Here is a 17,527-nt window from a genome sequence, read left to right on the forward strand (position 1 = left end):
CCCTTCCTCAAAAACTGGGCTTGAACTCAGGTCTTCCTGACCCTAAGCCCAGTACTCTAACCACACTGACAGGCTGCTTCTCCTCTTGATAGACTAGACGAAGACACACTTTGGCCCAGCCCTGATCCAAGGTCTCAAAGGAGAAAGTCTGAATTAATGAAGTGCATAAGACGGGTATGTAAGTATAGGACGGATTGTTTTTGTTATCATTCCTACCTCCCCAAGGTATTAGCTACTAAATACCCAAGGGGATTAGTTACTAAAGAACCAGAATGGTCCCATGACCAAATGTTCTCCTGATGGGGGCCATCCCAGAACGGATCCTGGAGCCTGACTTCTGTGTAACTCTGGGATATTTCCAAAGTTGACCTAATCAATAAGGATGTTTTCCTCTTTGCTGGGGGTTTGGCCCATAGGAAGCTCCATCATTGCCCTCCTTACCTGAAGTGGCTTTCTAATGTCTCTTTCCTGGTGTTTTTGGGGAGTCCGGTAATAAACAGAGTTCGCCTCACCTATACGAGGAAAAAAAAAAACAACAAAAGTGTCTTATGTTTGTAAATAACACCTCTAGGATGTATCCTTCAGGGTTGCTACAATGCCCAAATAAGTCTTGTGTAAAAAGTCCTTTGCAAACCTTAATAAATAATAAATGTACGTCAGGGTTTCTTTTCCCCCCTGTAAAGCATTCTCCAGTTTACAGAGTATTCATATGTAAATATTTCATTCCAACCTCACAGCAACCCTAGGAAGTAGACAGACCAGGCAGGTGCTGTTCTCTACATTTTACAGAGGAGGAAACTGAGGCCCAAAGGACTTGCCCAATGGTGCTCACCCAGTAAGTAACAGAAGGGAGACTAGAGTCTAGATCCTCTGATGGCCGCTCCTGAAGGGCTTTGAGAAACTAAAGAAAACAGCACAGTCTGTTTTGTTCTTTCCAAAGTCCCAGAAAGAAAACATCTGGGAAACCAGTGGACGGTTTAATTGGCTTTTGCTTTGGGCCTTTCTGCTGCCTTGAAGAGAATGGGTTCCTTTACGTAGCATCTTCTTCAGAGGCCCACATAGCACAGGAAACCACACTGGTGGCTTTATTTTCAAGGTGGGAAGATTGAGAAACGAGAATGCAGAAAAGAGAATGGGCCAGCTCAAGACCACACAGTAAATCTGTGGCCCAGCTAACCGCAGAACAATTCACCCAGGGGAACCAGAATTGCCCTTAACCATGTGGAACATGCCTGACCATAAGAAGAAGAAAACCAAGAGATGGAGCGTCATGTTGTGAGAACCAGCAAGAAGGCAGATGCTGCTGATCTTGGGACATAACACTTCTTACTTGATTTCCACTTGGAGAAGAGGTTAAAAGATTTTTTTCTTTAAGATATGACTCATCTGAATGTAAGCTGAAACATATTATTTGTGTATGTGTGTGTTGCTTTAAGTCTGTGTCTTCTCTCACAACATGGAATATGGAAATGTTTTGCATGATTGCACATATATAACCTATTCAAATTTCTTACTATCTCAGGAAAAGGGAAGGTGACAGGAGGGAGAAAATTTGGAACTCAGAATTTTTAAAAAATGAATGTTAAAATCATCTTTATAAGTAATTGGAAAAAAATGAAATATTTGAAATTTTAAAATAAAACTAAAGATATGACTCAGGAAGTAAGAAGACCCAATACCCAATGGCTACAATGATATAAATTTTAAAAAATCACTAAAAGGAAGCTAATGTATGGGTAAACGAAAAGACCAATGATAATCCTGGAGAACAGAAAATGAAACAGACCTCTCTCCTCATGGCTGAGGGGTGAGGAAACACCAGAACAGAATGTAATATGCATTGTAAGACAAGGTTGCCGTATCAAGTGTTTTTGCTTAGCTGTTTTTCTTTGTTACATGGGGGAGTTCAATCTAGAGTAGAGAGTGGGTTGTAGGTTTTACTTTCTTTTCCAGAAATAAAAGTCACATAAAGACAAAAGGCATCTGTAAAATGTTTTGTTTTAAATATGATTTGAGATTTGAGGACAAAATATCAGAAATCTCAGCAGAAAAGAACCAGTCAACAAAAATGAAAAATAAAGCAGTCAAAACTCCTCTGTTGATGGTTTTGTCCTTCAGACCTTGAGAGAAACACTTAAAAAGCCCAGGACAAGTTCAGGAGCATATCTGCAACCTTGGACTCCACCAAGGCCTTCTCTGACCTCCAGCAGAGATCAGGATGGATTGGGGGAGTTCCCACTGTGCCTTCCCTCTTTGCATCCTTCCCATTTCTGGGCAGAAGCTCTGGCTATGTTCACTGACCAGGTTTTCATCTTTGTACTTGATGGACTGGGTGTGATGCCTCATGAAGCCAACGGTGAGCAGCAGGTAGATGACGGCAAAGATGGTGTGTAGCCAGAGTAAGTCATTTCTGAGAAGAGAGAAAAAAAGTTTTAGAGTTGGGTTTGGAGGCACCGAGGCGAGCATCTAGGAATTTCACATACAATTCTCTTTTTTTTGTTTTACTTTGTATATGAAAACCTTCATTTCCCCCTCCTTTTTTTCTCCTTCTCCCTCTGGTATTTTGAAATATTTGGAGCATTCAAAATACACTTTTTTTAACCACGGACAGGAAATGGATACAAAAGAAGATGTGTGACTCCCTCACTGCAGTCACATAGCAGGACTGGTTTTGATTGGCTATGACACTCCCAGTTCTCACTCAACTCACATGGCCTTCAAAGTGATCTTCCTTTAAAAATGTAGGCCTAACCACATCACTTTCCACCCCTCTCACCTTTACTCCAGTGGCTCCCCATTACCTTCAAGATCAAATATAAAATACTGTTTGGCCTTTAAAGCCATTCACCACCTGGCTGCCATCTACCTTTCCAGTCATTACATTTTATTCCCTTGGACTATTTTGTGATCTACCAACATCTGCCTTCTTTCTCATCCCCATTCACATTCTCCACTGGGTGTTTTTACTGGCTATCCCCCATGCCTACATTTTTTTTTCCTTCTCACCTCCAACTCCTGGTTTTCTTCAAGCCTCAGTTCAAAACTCACCTCCTACAAGATACCTTTCCTAGTCCCTTTAGCTGCTAGCCACTTCCCCTCTCAGACTGCCTTTCCTCTACTCTGTATATATTGGATATACATAGTTGTTTGTGGGTATCTTCCCCCATTAGAAGAAGGTGAGCTCCTTCAAGGCAGGGATGGTGTTTTTGCCTTTCTTTGTACTCCCAATGCTCAACACAGAGCCTAGTAATCCTAGCATTTAGTAAAATGCCTGTTGATTGACTGACTCCTCTGCTTTGCAGCAGCTTCTGGCTCTGGGCCCACTGCTGCTATCATTGGGCAGGGGCTAGAAAAACTCTTGTTCTACAGAAAGAGATAGGGTAGGAGGAAGGCAGAGTAGAGACTCAAATGTGAGGGATGAAGAAAAGTACCCAGAATAAGGTCAACAGTCTATACTCCGGGACATGAAGATGTCAGAAAGCTCCCTCCTTGCCCTTACTCCTTGTTAGCTGTAAAATATCTATATCTCTGGGGCATCGGGGGCTCCTTCTTTGGTGAGCATCCCCTACAAAACATAGGTTTTTGTCTGTGACATTCACAACTGTACACTCATAGCCAGGGACAGTTCACAAATCTACTGGCACTTGACTCTCTTCTCATCTCTATCAATAAGTCAACAAGTATTTATTAAACACTTAAGTGTCAGACACTGTGCCAAGTGATGAAAATTTTAAAACAAAAATTAAATAGTCTCTGCCCCCAAGGAATTTACATTCTAATGGACATACACACATATAGCACAAGTTTAAAGTGAATAAATACAAATCAGTACAAATTCATTAAATACAAGTTAGTATGGAAGGGAGGGTGCTGGGAGGGGGAGATAGGAAAGTTTTCATACAGATAATGATACTTGATTTGGATCTTGAAGGAAAGGAGGGACTTTGAGACACCCCACTCTATGCTCGCTCCCTTCATAACGTCAGTCAATTTCATACTTTCAGCTACCATCTCTGACCCTCAAAGCTGTATCTTCAGCCCTGTACTTGATTCTGGGCTGGTGTCCTGCATCTCCCTATAGGTTATCTCCAACAGTATATCTAACGAACATTCCAAAGTCAACTTGTCCAAAACTGAACTTTATCTTCCACCCTAAACCCACTCCTCTAGGCTTCTGAACGTGTTGTAGCCTATCCCAGGCTCCCCAGTCTGGTTTCTCATTAAATTCTTCCCTGTGAAGAAAGACACATCAGAGCAAAGATTGGTAGCCCAGCCTCGGACGGGTTCATACACTCACCAACTCTGACACTCACCCAGTCTGCAGATTTGCTATTGTCGTTCTCCCAAAATTGTAAGGATCTTTTTCTGCAGATAAAACATAAACACACTGTTCTGAGACAGTCTTCAAGAAGATTGATAGGGAAAATCAGCTGGTGTTTATAGAACTCTGTGTAAGCTGTTGAAAAAAAATGTTGTCTAGTCTAGAAACCAGTGATTCGCATTTCTCAGGAAATTAGAACACTTTATCCAGGGTTCACTTTGGCACACCCCATTCTAGATTTTTTTTTCCTTTTAATATTCTGTATGCATGCATTTTTATAAATCAAAATAAATTAAAATTTAGTTCTGGATAACTTAATTAAAACCGTTAGGATAATTACAAAAATCTTAGGGCATCACAAAACTAGACTTGGGAATCTCTATCATGGATGAAGATTAATTTTGGCATTTGAAAATGAGAACTCTTGTGGAATACTTGAGGGGAAAAAAAGGCACAGAATCTTGAACTTGACTGAAGAGGGTTGTATTGTGAGAAAAGCACTGAATTTAGAGACAAAGGACCTGTGTTCAAATTTCAGGTTTGTTATATAACATAGTTGTGTGCCGGCTAGATCTCTGGCATTCAGACTTTCTCATATCAGAATTCGGCCCTTAATCCCTACAGATCCATTCTGGATCTCTGTCAATGAGCTCCAAAGGGGGTTCTGGCTCTGGCCTCTCCCTTCTCCAATCGGAAAAGCGCGTAGGGAAAGTTCTTACCCAGTAAATCGCCTGAGAGATTGACAGGCAGGATGACACACAGAGAGAGGAAGCTGATCACCACCAGCAGGAAGATGATATGGCGCTGGAAGGACAGGTAGTGTATGGCATCATCTCCACACCACTCCTGGATATGTTCATCTCTGGGCAGACACAGACACACACAAACACACAGTTTCAATTGAGTAGCTTGGGGCAGAAATTCCTCCAGAATCTTACTGTTACACTGGTTTGTGTTGATAGCACTTCATGCAACCACCGAAGTGTATAAAAGTATGTGCATGCATGTGTGTGTGTGTGTGTGTGTGTGTGTACATCCCAAAGATCTTTCTGCCTATATGAATCAATCAAAAAATATTTATTAAACTTCTACTATGTGCCAGGCGCTGAGCTAAGTGCCACAAAGCACTTATCCCTATGTGCTAGCGATACAAAGACAAAAATGAAGCAGTCCCTGCCCTCAAGGAGCTTACATTTTATTGGGCAAGCAAAGATGCTAACAAGATAGGTTCTAGAAACCTCAATCAACATTATATTGGTGGGCTGCTAGATGGCTCAGTGAACAAAGCACTGGCCCTGGAGTCAGGAGGACCTGAGTTCAAATCAGATCTCAGATACTTAATATTTACTAGCTGTGTGACCTTGGGCAAGTCACTTAACCCCAATTGCCCTGCCTTCCCCCCTCCAAAAAAAATTATGTTGGGCAACTAAACAGTGAGACAGCCTGATGCCCAAAGAGAAGGTTTCTGGATGGCAGGTGGCATCCCTTACTGCATTCCACTTTCTCCATCTCTGTTTACCCCAGTGGAAATCATAAATGGGAGAGAAAAGGTGCTAGTGAAGCCCAACTCTAATCCTAAAGGCTGTTCCCTCTGCCCTGGCCTCTCCCTGCTGGGGCCTAAAGACCAGAGGAATAAAGTGATAGGCTTTTTATCCTTTACAGTGCTACATTAGGGAGGTCTAGGGATAGGAAGGGCGTTGGGATTGAAGACATGAGAGCTGTGCCATGGTGTGGAAAGGATTAAACAAAGTCAGGAAGACCTGGGTTTGAATCTTGCCTCATACTTATTGACTGTGTGATGTTGGGCAAGTCATAGCCTTTCTGAACCTGTTTCCTCATTTCTAAAATGAAAAACTGGACTATATGGCCTCTGGGGTCCCTTCCAGTTATAAAGTGATGATATCATGACAGTCACTCTTTGTGTTCTGGAGGAAGGAGATGGGCCACCCTTTGTTCAATGCTACCTGACAATGAGGCCCTTAGAGACTGACCACTTCTCAGAAAGCCAGAAATCAATGTGTGCATCAGAGGAATGACAGCCCCATTACACCTTCAAACTTTTTAACCACATCCCACCTCCTAGTTTTAAGTCAAACCCAGTTCATTCCTGAGAACACCAATAGAGATAGTATTGAGAGATGAGGAGCTCACGTCTTTGACTTAGCCTCTGGGACAAGAAGAGGGATGTATGGGATCTGTGATTCTTTCTCTACTACTTCATACCATTTCCCTAAACTCCATCTCTCTCTTCTGAAGATCAGACAATACACGCCACCCTCTGCTCTACTCACCTCTGGGTTCCTTTCCTGACCTCCCCCATTATTTTAGCATCTTGCTCATGGTTTCCTTCTGTACTCCATCTCCTGCCATCATCCTGAAGGACTTCAGGATTCAGCCCCTTTAAGAGCTGACCACACAATCCTTCAACCCCACCACCTTCTCCACCCTTCTTCAGCTGCATATGGGCATGGCTATACCTTCCACGGTGGGGAACCTGGGGTCTCAAGGTCGCATGCGGCCCTCTAAATCCTCAGATGCCACGCTTTGAGTGAATATAAACTTCACAGAACAAAGCTCCTTAATAAAAGTATTTGTTCTGTAAAACTTGGACTCAATCAAAAGATCATACCAAAGGACCTAGAAGTTCACATGTGGCCTCCAGGCAGCAGGTGCCCCCCGCCCCCGCCCCAGCAAGGCTTAGACTTTACCATTCCTCAGAATCATTCAAGTTCCCCAACTTCCAAAATTCTAATCTCTAATCACAGATTCCAGCTCTCCCACTTCTCTCATTTCCTCACACTAAAACCTATTTTTCAAATAAAAAAATAAAAATAAAACCTATTTTTCATCCTTATCATGACTACCAGACCCATCTCTGTTCTCCCAACCCTTCCTCCCACTCTGGCTTTATCTGTTTCCACACCCAGCTTGATGACCTTCCACTTTCATGCTTTACCAGCCACTGTTCCAGAATGCCTTGCCCCTGACCTTCTGTCATTCTTATTTTGTTCATTTCATCCCTGAGCACCATCCTCAGCATCTTATTTCTCTATTTTTGCTTCTTAGGCTGAGAGGGTCACACAACAGAGCTGATTTTACTCCAAATGGATGATTTCATACCATTAGCTGGGCTCTTACTGAAGTTCAAAAACCCCACTTTACTCCCTCACTATTTCTTCCCAAGAGACGCAGTCTGGCAACTTCTTCTGCTGGTACTGTGGGTACAACTGCTACAGACTTAGAAAAGAAAGTTCTTGGCACTGTCAAATGGGCCAACAGCAGAAACTGGTATGATTTTATCAGTGAAAATGACATGGATGCATTGCCATCTACTTTGCTACTGCATCCTAAGGACCATGGGACCTTTCCATTTGACCTGAAGTTGAAACCTATATGTGTTGTCTCCCTCATTAGAATATGAGTTCTGTAAGAGCAGAGACCTTCTTTCCTTTATATTTGTATCTCCTGTGGCTAGCACAGAGCTTTGCATATAGTAAACACTTCATAAATGTTTTTTCATTTACTCATTCAGTGGTAACCTCATTCGTTTCCATATCTTTAACTATGCAGATTACTCCCCAAACTCTGTCTCCAAACCCGATCTCTCTTCTGAGCTTGAGACCTCTGTCTCCAACAGAGTATGAGATATCTCCATATCTCAACACCTCACATGGAACATGTCCTGCAAACTAAGCTTATTCTCTTTCTCCCTAAACCCACTTCTTCTGACTTTGTTACTTCTGTCAGGGGTGCTGCTGTTTATGTAGTCTCAAAAGGTTCTGAATTCTGGGATTGTCTTTGAATCTTCTCTCTTCTTCACCTCTCGTGCCCAATCAATAATCAAATCCTGTCGATTCTAGCTATTCAATATTTTTCATTTCTGTGTTCCCCTCCCCAACCCCCACCTCTAATCCCACTACATTACAGACCTTAATTACTATCCACCAATAACCTCTAATAGGTATTCCTATCTCCGTTCTCTTCCTACAGAATCATAAAATTTCTAAATTGGAAAGATCCTCAGCAACTATCTAGTTTACCACCCCTCCCCAATCCTTGTTATGCTGTAACATATCAAAATGGTCATCCATTTTCTGTTTGAAGACCACTGATGAGTACGGAAACCCAAATCTCCCAAGGCAGCCCACTTCCATTTCTGGATAACTCTAATTGTTAAGAATTAAGGGCAGCTAGGTGGCACAGTGGATAGAGTACAGGACCTAAGGTCAGAAAGAGTCATCTCCCTGAGTTCAAATCTGGCCTCAGGCATTTATTAGCTGCGTGAACCTGAGCAAGTCACTTTGCCTTGTTTGCCTCAGTTTCCTCATCTGTAAAATGAGCTGGATAAGGAAATGGCAAACCACTCTAGTATCTTTGCCAAGAAAATTCCAAATGGGGTCACAAATAATTGGACAGTACTGAAATGACTTAATAACTACAAAGCTACCATACCACAATGGTGAATGGAAGTGAATGTCACAGTCTTGAAGAGTTGAATCAACAGTATTATGCACCAGAACTCAAATTAGGCTCTCTCCATCTAGCTGCATGGTTTTTACTTCTAAACCAGAGTTCTTACTATTATGCCTTGCACACAGTAAGGGGTGACATGAAGGAATGAATAATTTTTAAAAAATCAACTATTTCCTTCATCGGTTTTAATAGAAAAATTCTTCTTCCCCCACAGCTCCCTTTACCTTTTGCTAGGAGTAGAAGGAGAGAAACAGAAAAATACCAAACTCCTTTCAACAATAACTAGACTTAATGTTAGTGATTTGCAACTAATAAAGAACTCAGTTGTAGGTTTTATCAATGGTTAGTTTTTCATGGAGCTAGCTTAGAAATGAGGGAGAAAACAGATTTCTATTTCCCTGTTTTTGAAGAGTAACCTGGTCCAAGTGGAAAAAGGTCAATGACATACCCAATCCTATCTAGAAAGAAAGAATATACAAAGCTATGGGCTCCAATCAGTGCCAGAATTTACATTTTAGGTAACTGAGGGAAAAAAAGCAGGGGAGGGAGCACCCACAGCTGCCCTTTTTCCTCTGTCATGTCCCAATGCATACTCAATTGAATTCTCTTTGTGACCACATCACATTCCCAACATGGTCTACTGCAAAGCATAAGATCCCTCTATTCTTCAGCAACTTATGCTCTCTTTTTGTGGGTTCCCTTCCTTTTGGGCACTTCCATTTCCAAACCAGAAGGGCTCCTGGGATGAAACTTATGCTTCAACCCCAAAATAATGTTTATGATGCAATAAAAAAGCACACCACACCCTATAAAAAACAGGATCATTCTATACCCCAGTGTAGCTCAGCTCTTTTCTCCCTAATATTCCTACCACCCAAATAAATGAGCTGTAACAAAGGATCCAAGTGACTGCTCTCTCCATCACATACTTACTGCATTCGGAAAACAGCAGTTAGCCATGAACAACACCCCTGGAAATAAAGAACAATTTGATTAGCTTCTAAACATCTGTTGCTTTGAGACAGCTGTTTTCATAATCTTTGAAATCAGACAACAATTTAATCTCCTATTTTGCTGAAAGCAGTTTATCTGTCCTCAATTTTGCAGGCTACCCCTTTGTCCTCCTTAAGACAGTCTCCATATGCTCCTTGTTAAAAAAAAAAAAAACACCACAGCCGTGCACCATGTGTGTGGAACACTGGAGAAAACATTTCTTTCAAGTCTCAATAATTTTGGAAAAAAAATATTTTTAAAACTCAAGAGGACACAGTCCAAATACTTAAATTAAGAGATGATGACATCTCAGAACTGATTTGGAGACATCAATGCAGAGTCTGTAAGTAGAACATTTGAAAAACAATTTTTTGGTGCCTGTGCCAGAAGTGTAGGGGATAGAAAATAGCAGTTCTGGGGCAAACTTTTAGAGTGAAGTCTAAGGGGAGGAAGTTATAATTTATTTGTAGATTTTAGAAGCAATAAAAATTATTTCTAAACTTAAAATTCCCTAGGGCTTAATACTCCCTTAGTATTAAGAAGTAGGTCGGTAATTCAACTGCTGATCACCTATGGGGACCTCTTTCTTTTCTTTCCTCTGCTACCTTATTTCCCCTTCCCCTCCCTCTCCTTCCTGTTTTCCCTTCTGTCCTATTCTCTTGTTCTTCTCCCTCAAATTTCCTTCCCCTCTTACAACACTACACCTTCAGTCTGCCAAGTGGCCCCCTTCAGACTACTGGCTGACACGAGGTTTAAAGGATTACTGACTTCAGTCTCACCTATTATCTCTGTCTCATTCACATGAATTCTTTAAGTATCCCCAATCTTACTCTAACCCATGACACATCTTTCCAAATAGTACCTACCGTATTCTTTAGATGAGCATGGGCAAAGCAAGCACATTATAGCATTACCTCTGTGATCTTGGGAAAAGTCACAACCTCTCTGAACCTGTTTCCTTCTCTGTAAAATGAGAGGGTTGGACTACATGGCCTCTGAGGACCCTTCCAGCTTCAAATCTATGTCATTCTAATTATTGCTGTTATTATTAATATCAACAAAACAACTCACATTTAGGTAGCATTTTGACATTTACAAAGCTCTTTCTTTGCAACAACCCCTCAAGGAAGGTAGGAGAAGTATTATCATAATTTTATGGCTAAGGAGGCTGATTCTCAGAGAGGCTAAACAATTTGTGCAGGATCACACACTTCTGAGTACAGGAGTCAGGGACTCAATCCAATTTTCTGGATCCAGGCGTCTTTCCCCTAAACCTGCCTGCCCTCTTGTGGTGTAGTTAATGACTGAGCCAAATACTGGAAGTAGTCCTGCTCCTGAATTTCTGTTGTGAACTCAGAACCCACAGCCCACACTGCTCTGTCCTTTAAAATACTAACCAGATCAGATTCAAAATCATGATGCCCTGAGGAAGAGGAAGACAGCCTCTGGTATCTGGACTCTCTGGGACACACAAGGAGAGAAAGATATGTAAGTGTGTAATCACGCTTGGGGCACATTGCCCACATTATCCCACCTTTCCAGGCTGGATTTCCATTCCCCATCCTAGGTTACCCCAATTCCCTTAAAGGAGAAATCAACTACATTTGCTTCCTTTAATACCACTTGGAGAATTATTGATTCAGCTGGAAAGGAAACTCAACTGTTGCTAAGTTCCAGCTACAGAAATGTAAAAGGGACTATGAGATTGTCTAAAATTACTCTACTTGCCTTTTATAAGCCTCTAATTAACAGAACAAAATCAATGCAAATAATGTAATACCTGAGGACACCATAACTGTTTCAAAATGCAAAAGATTTTTAGAAACCCATAATTGCTGAGAATAAGAACTACGTGGCTCTGGGATGTTAGCAGATTGTAGGTACACATAAATTGTGACCTGAATATGTCTTTAATCTCAACAGAAAGTGGTCTACCATAAACAGGCTCTGTGCATCATCTGTCAATATTTCCCAGGTCCAACTTTCTGCAGGAACATTGTTAGGTGGAAAATTCAACTGGGACAATACACTTGCCATCTATGTATAGGTACTTTACAGCAGTAGTAAAGGGATCCCTAGGGGATGCATATTGACTTAGAAAACCACAAATTAGCATTAACTATGTTCTGTGTTATTTTTATTTACTAGATGTTTACCAATTACACTTTAATCTACACTGTGGGAGTTTTGCAGGCACAAGCTGACACCTCTACTTTACAGATTACAAAGCATTAGGTTGTAGTTTGGTGTAGAGTAGGGGTTCTTAATCTGGGATCTATAGACTCTCCCTCTCCCCTCAAAAAAGTTTATAGATGGATTTCAGGGAAGCCTGAACTCTATCACAAATTTGGTTGTTGTTATTTTTTATATTTTGAAACTATATCAATATAATTATATATATATAACATATATATACATACACATATTTTTATACATTAATTTTATTATTTCTATTAATTTTATTTATTTATTATTAAAATAATATTAATATTATTAATATTATTTTAATTAATAATACATAATTTTATGCACTTAAAGGCATTCTCATAAGGTTTGACCAAAGGGGTCATAGGCTTTACCTCACACACAAAAAAAGTTTACAACCCTTGGTGTAGTGGTTAAAGTGCTAGACCTAGAGTCAGAGGTTTGGGGTTCAAGGCCTGAATCTGAAACTGACTAAATGGGTGACCTTGGGCAAGTCATTTAATCCTCTGAGCCTAAGCCAAGTCTCTAAGACTATAAATTCTGGGCTGTCTGGTGTGTCTCTGTGGAGGGAGTTTCCACATTCACTAAAATGTGGGTCTAGGACTTGTTGACAAAGCACTTTCCTGACAAGAAATATGCAATAAGGAAACTAAAATTGAGAAGTTGTAACTTGTCCAGCTTCCCTGGGGTATCGTGTGTTGGAATCAGGATTCTTCCACCATCTTTTGTCATCTGAATCCAAGTTCAGCACCCTCACCAATAGACTACCTCACAAAAACTTTTGTTGAGGCTTGCTTTTTTTTTCTTCCTAACCTCAAAAAGTAAATAGCCTAATACTTCCTTCAAGAAAACCTAAGCAAATTGTATCATGGTTTTGTTCCCAAAGTTATCACATGCAGTTTTCATAAATCAGTACAGGGCAAAGATAGCTCTGGTGTTCCCCCAGGACTGGGGCAGTTCACAGGTATCCCTCCACCCACAGGGGCCACATTTCTGTACCAGCTTAGGCTGGTGGGAAGAGAAGGCACAGTAGGGAGAATTCTCAGTGGAAGCTGCCTATGGGCCCCAGGCAAGGGACAAAGGATTCCAGAGTCTATTCCCCAGTTTTCCCCATTAACATGCCACTGCAGCAGCAGATACAATACCCAGGTATGTATAGTATCTGCCCAGATCTGGAAGTTCCAGTTATTTGGATCTCTAATTTGCCATCACCTTTCTCCCTTTGACGTAAAATGTATAATTGGTCTTCAGAACACTGTATGATATTAAGGGAGACAAAGAGCTTGTCTTCCACTACAATCATGTTGTTTTTCAATAAATTCAAAGCATGCCCAAGCAGCTGAGATACGCCCATTGAGCTTTCACTGGGACTGAAGACAGCTGTAGCTTGAAATTCATGGATGGATTTTTTTACCTTAATAAGTCTCTCTCCTTTTTGGAGCTTATTAACTCCAAAAGAACTATATTTGAAATAAGCAGATTGTGCAAAGAAACCCTCATCTTTCCACATTTTCCTCAATGTTGAAACACACAGTCAGATATAGCAACTTTATTTCCTTTGTACATTTTGATCTGGATGCCAAGAATCCTGGTTAGGAGGCCAGGCATAGCTCTCTCCTGAGATGGGCAGCAAGGAACAGGATGGAGGAGGGGTGTTTCCAAAAGGAAGCACAAAAGGTCATTTACATGTCAGTCACTACACTGACTGAGCAAGGATTATATTATAAGCCTACACTCACTTCCTGGGCCAAGAGCCAATCACACCTCTGAACCACCCTCAACATGTTTGTCAAGTTAATTAATTAAAATGAAGATCTAGGGTCACTATGAAGTAAAAAAAAAAAAAGTCAAAAATAGGATGCCTAGGGGCAAAATGAGGAAGGGGGAGTGGATTAGCCTTGGTGACTTATCTTATGGGTTGCTTGCATTTTAATAATGCACACTTATATTGGCTTTATGCTTTGCAAAGCTCTTTACATAAATTATCTCATTCAATGCTCACAGCAACCCTTGTGGGGGAAAGAATGACTATCTCTGCTCTGGTAGACATGCCAGCTAGAAGAGCTACCTCCTTCTCTACCATGTGCTCCCTCCTCTGGACACTGCCCAGAAGCCCCTCCTCTACCCCAACCCTACCCCCTCTCCTCTACCCCCTAAAAAGTAAAGGGGCTGAATGATAGCCCAGTTTGAAGTACCCAAGGAACAATCTGCTCCCATGAAGCTGAGGTAGATTTCTTCTACTCTCATACCAAGGAATCTTATTTTTACCTGTCTGTTTCTGACACCAGTGCGATGCGGCCATAGTCCCAAAATCTTCTTCGAATTATGGAAAACACAACTATTAAAAACTAGGAGCAAGAAAGAAAAAAGGGCCAGGGGGAAGAGAAAGACAGATGCATCACAGATTTTTTTCTAATTAAAAATAGAGATTTCTTGGGGATGAGCACAACACCATCCCAACTCTACTAACTACAAAGCACCCTGTGTACCTCCAGCAATGGTGATTCCTCTCCATGGGCATGGAAAGCTGGTCATTTCTCAGTATCCTACTCAGCTATATCCCAGTATGAGGACAGACCCTCTTGCAATGGAGGCTTCAGCAGAAGCTGTTTTCCCTGACCTTGGTACTATCTAACTGCAACATTCTCACTGCCCAACTTCTCCTAATATCAAAGCAGAAGGATTAAAAAGTGACCCTAGGAAGCAAATTTATGTAGCAGTCTTGGAGACCAAGTTCTCTCATTGATACACACATACACAGAGATGTATACACACTTGTTTATGTGTATCTATATTGTATATATGTGTGTATACATATACACATATACAATATATACACACATACACACATATATGACAGCTTCGTGGCACAGTGAATAGAACACTGGACCCAGAGTCAGGAAGACCTGAGTTCAAATCCAGCCTCAGATATTTACTAGCTGTGTGGACCTAGGCAGGTCACTTAACCCTGTTTGACTCAGTTTCTTTATCTGTAAAATAAGCTGGAGAAGGAAATGGCAAACTACTCCAGTATCTTTGCCAAAAAAAAAAACCAAAAACCCAAATGAGTTCACAAAGAATCAGATGTGACTGAAACAACCAAATAACATATATATTGGAATTAACAGCAAACAGCCTGCTCATTTTCCCTTAACTAAACCCTGATCAATATTCTTTAATTACTCAAGTTTTGTGTTTTTAGAGAGAAGTAATAGGGCCTGGCCTGATTCCAATGGATCTGAGTTATCACTGGGGATTTTTGCAAAAAAGCAAACATGAACTTTATTTTATTTCCAATCCATCCTCCAAACAGTTGCCAAAGTGATATATCTTAGGCACAGATCTGACCATGTCACTCCCCAGCTCAATTATCTCCAGTAGTTCCTTATTACTTCTAGGAACAAATATAAATTCTTCTGTTTGGCATTTAAAGCCCATCACAACCTTGACTCCACCTTACTTTTAAAAGTCAGTCATGTATTACTCTCCTCCATGCATTCTATGGTCCATCCAAACTGGTCTTCTTGGTGTTCCTCACATTTCGTCTCCTACCTCCTTGTTTTAGCATAGGCTGTCCCCTTGCCAGGAATGCACTCCCTTGTCCTTTATCTGAAGTACAGAGACTGAACTAAGTCATCTGCCCATCATTCTCTTCTATGACTTACTGTTGGACCTCTCCAACCATGGTTTTCTCTAAAAGAAATTGATCTATTCTCGCTATCTCCACCTCCCTCTGGGAGAAGCTCTTTCATCTTCCTGGAGATATGTTCCTCCATATCAAGCTACACCTGTATTGATTTTTCATATACTTAAAAAGTGTACATGTTGGCCTCAGACACTTAACACACACACACAAAAAAACAACTAGCCATGTAATCTTGGGCAAGTTACTTAACCCCAATTGCCCTCCAAAAGGCAAAAAAAAAAGTGTACACATTTTTTCCCCCTTGAGAACATGAACTCTTTAAGGGAAAAGATGCTTTCACGTTTGTCTTTTTATCACAGTGATTGGTCCATAGAAGAAGCTTCATATTCATGGCTTGTGGATTGGCTGACTGATCTTAAAGGCACATACTTGTTGACTGAAATATACCATAAGCAACACAGCATGTTCTTGGAAAGACTCAAATGAGAAGCTATGTTCGTTCAGCTTTTTTGCAGTGCTCACGTGCTACAGCTTGAGAATTTCCTATGCCCACCATCTTACAGGGCACTCTGATATTCCCATTATGAGACAGAGACAGACAGTCAGATAGAAAGACAGAAATACACGTATAAATTGTCTTCAAAACTGCCCACCATCTAGCCCCACTCCTTACCTGTTTCTCTTTCCTTCTGGGACCCAACTCATCCTGTTCACCCCAAGCCAGTCTTCTTGAAGTCCCAGTTCCAGTCCATGCTGCTCAGGTATAAACTCTCCCCTTCCCCAACAGTCTCCCTCTTCCTACCCCTATAAACTCCTTAAAGGCAGGGGCCTCTACTTAGTTTGATCCATCTAGTGTTACCTCCCCAAACCAAAGAGAAATGGGAGCATCTCACCAAAAAGCAGCTGACATCTATGAGCAAGACAGTTGGAATTCCACCAAAGGTCACTCCCTGGAGCACGGTGCTGGTGTTGTTAACAGTGCTGTAGCAATATGTATCATTGGGCTTGTCACCAATGCTCAGCCTCTCTCTGCTCCTGATCATCCCAGAATGCCACAGGCCCAGGGTTGGGAAACTTGTTGTTCCCTTCATTCCTGGAGGCCAGATGGGAAAAGAGGAGGAAAGAGGGAAACAAAAAGCAGCAGGGTCAATGATAGCATGGACACTCCCTTGAGACCATACCGCTGGTACCAGTATCTCTTATGCTGCTGTAGGGGATGGATGCTTCTTTACATGGACTAGTGGCTAAGCAGGAAGTCAGCTGGAGAGAAAGGGATTCAGAATTCCTGTGTCCAGCAGCATCGCTTGAGAATAGTTCCATTGTTTAAGTGATTTCAGATTGTCAGAGGGGTTAGGACAGCCAGGCTTACTCTGAGTCTCAGTTATAAAACAGGTCCCCTTGAACACAGTTTGTCAAATGGAAATTAACTGACATGGGCAAATCTAGACCAAGGGGAAACACGTAGAAGAAGATGCCAATGTCTTAAAAGACCCTAGACCATGGAATCTGAGGCCAAAGAACTTGTTTCTAAAAACATTTTGGTAACTGGATTATTAACATAATTAGTTTACTGTGCAATCCTATGTAATGCATTTTATACATTTAAAAACATTTTTCTGAGAAGGGGTCCATAGGCTTTACCATAGTGCCAAAGGGATGAAAAGGGAATAAGCATTTATTAAGTGCCTACTTAATAAAGGAGGTAGGTACTATTCTAATCTCCATTTTATAAACAAGGAAACTGAGGCAGAGATTAAGTAACTTGCCCAGGTTCACACAAATAGTAAGTGTCTGAGGTGGATTTGAATTCAAGTCTTCCTGATTCTGAGCACAGTCCTCTACCCACAGTGCCACAGTCAAAGGGGATCTATGACACACACAAAAAAGTT

At 41.2% G+C, this 17,527-nt stretch overlaps 1 protein-coding gene across 5 annotated transcripts in view; it reads right to left on the reverse strand.

The window, feature by feature from the left end:
- Positions 1–17,527, reverse strand: part of TMEM63A (transmembrane protein 63A) — a 41,682-nt gene that overhangs the window by 14,223 nt on the left and 9,932 nt on the right. For 4 of the 5 annotated variants that reach the window (XM_069069092.1, XM_069069091.1, XM_069069090.1 and 1 more), the window contains 8 exons: positions 16,532–16,731; positions 14,261–14,340; positions 11,185–11,248; positions 9,728–9,765; positions 5,041–5,183; positions 4,314–4,365; positions 2,302–2,410; positions 442–512 (listed from right to left, as the gene is read on the reverse strand). In XM_069069092.1, the coding sequence (XP_068925193.1) occupies positions 442–512; positions 2,302–2,410; positions 4,314–4,365; positions 5,041–5,183; positions 9,728–9,765; positions 11,185–11,248; positions 14,261–14,340; positions 16,532–16,729 (755 nt within the window). In that variant the 5' untranslated portion in view covers positions 16,730–16,731. The remainder of the gene's footprint in view (positions 1–441; positions 513–2,301; positions 2,411–4,313; positions 4,366–5,040; positions 5,184–9,727; positions 9,766–11,184; positions 11,249–14,260; positions 14,341–16,531; positions 16,732–17,527) is intronic. The other variant, XM_069069093.1, reaches the window with a different exon arrangement.

The sequence above is a fragment of the Petaurus breviceps genome, unplaced genomic scaffold (assembly GCF_028583685.1).
Source record: "Petaurus breviceps papuanus isolate PSGF00001 unplaced genomic scaffold, PetGlider_PUasm1.0 90778, whole genome shotgun sequence".
Taxonomy (NCBI): Eukaryota; Metazoa; Chordata; class Mammalia; order Diprotodontia; family Petauridae; genus Petaurus; species Petaurus breviceps.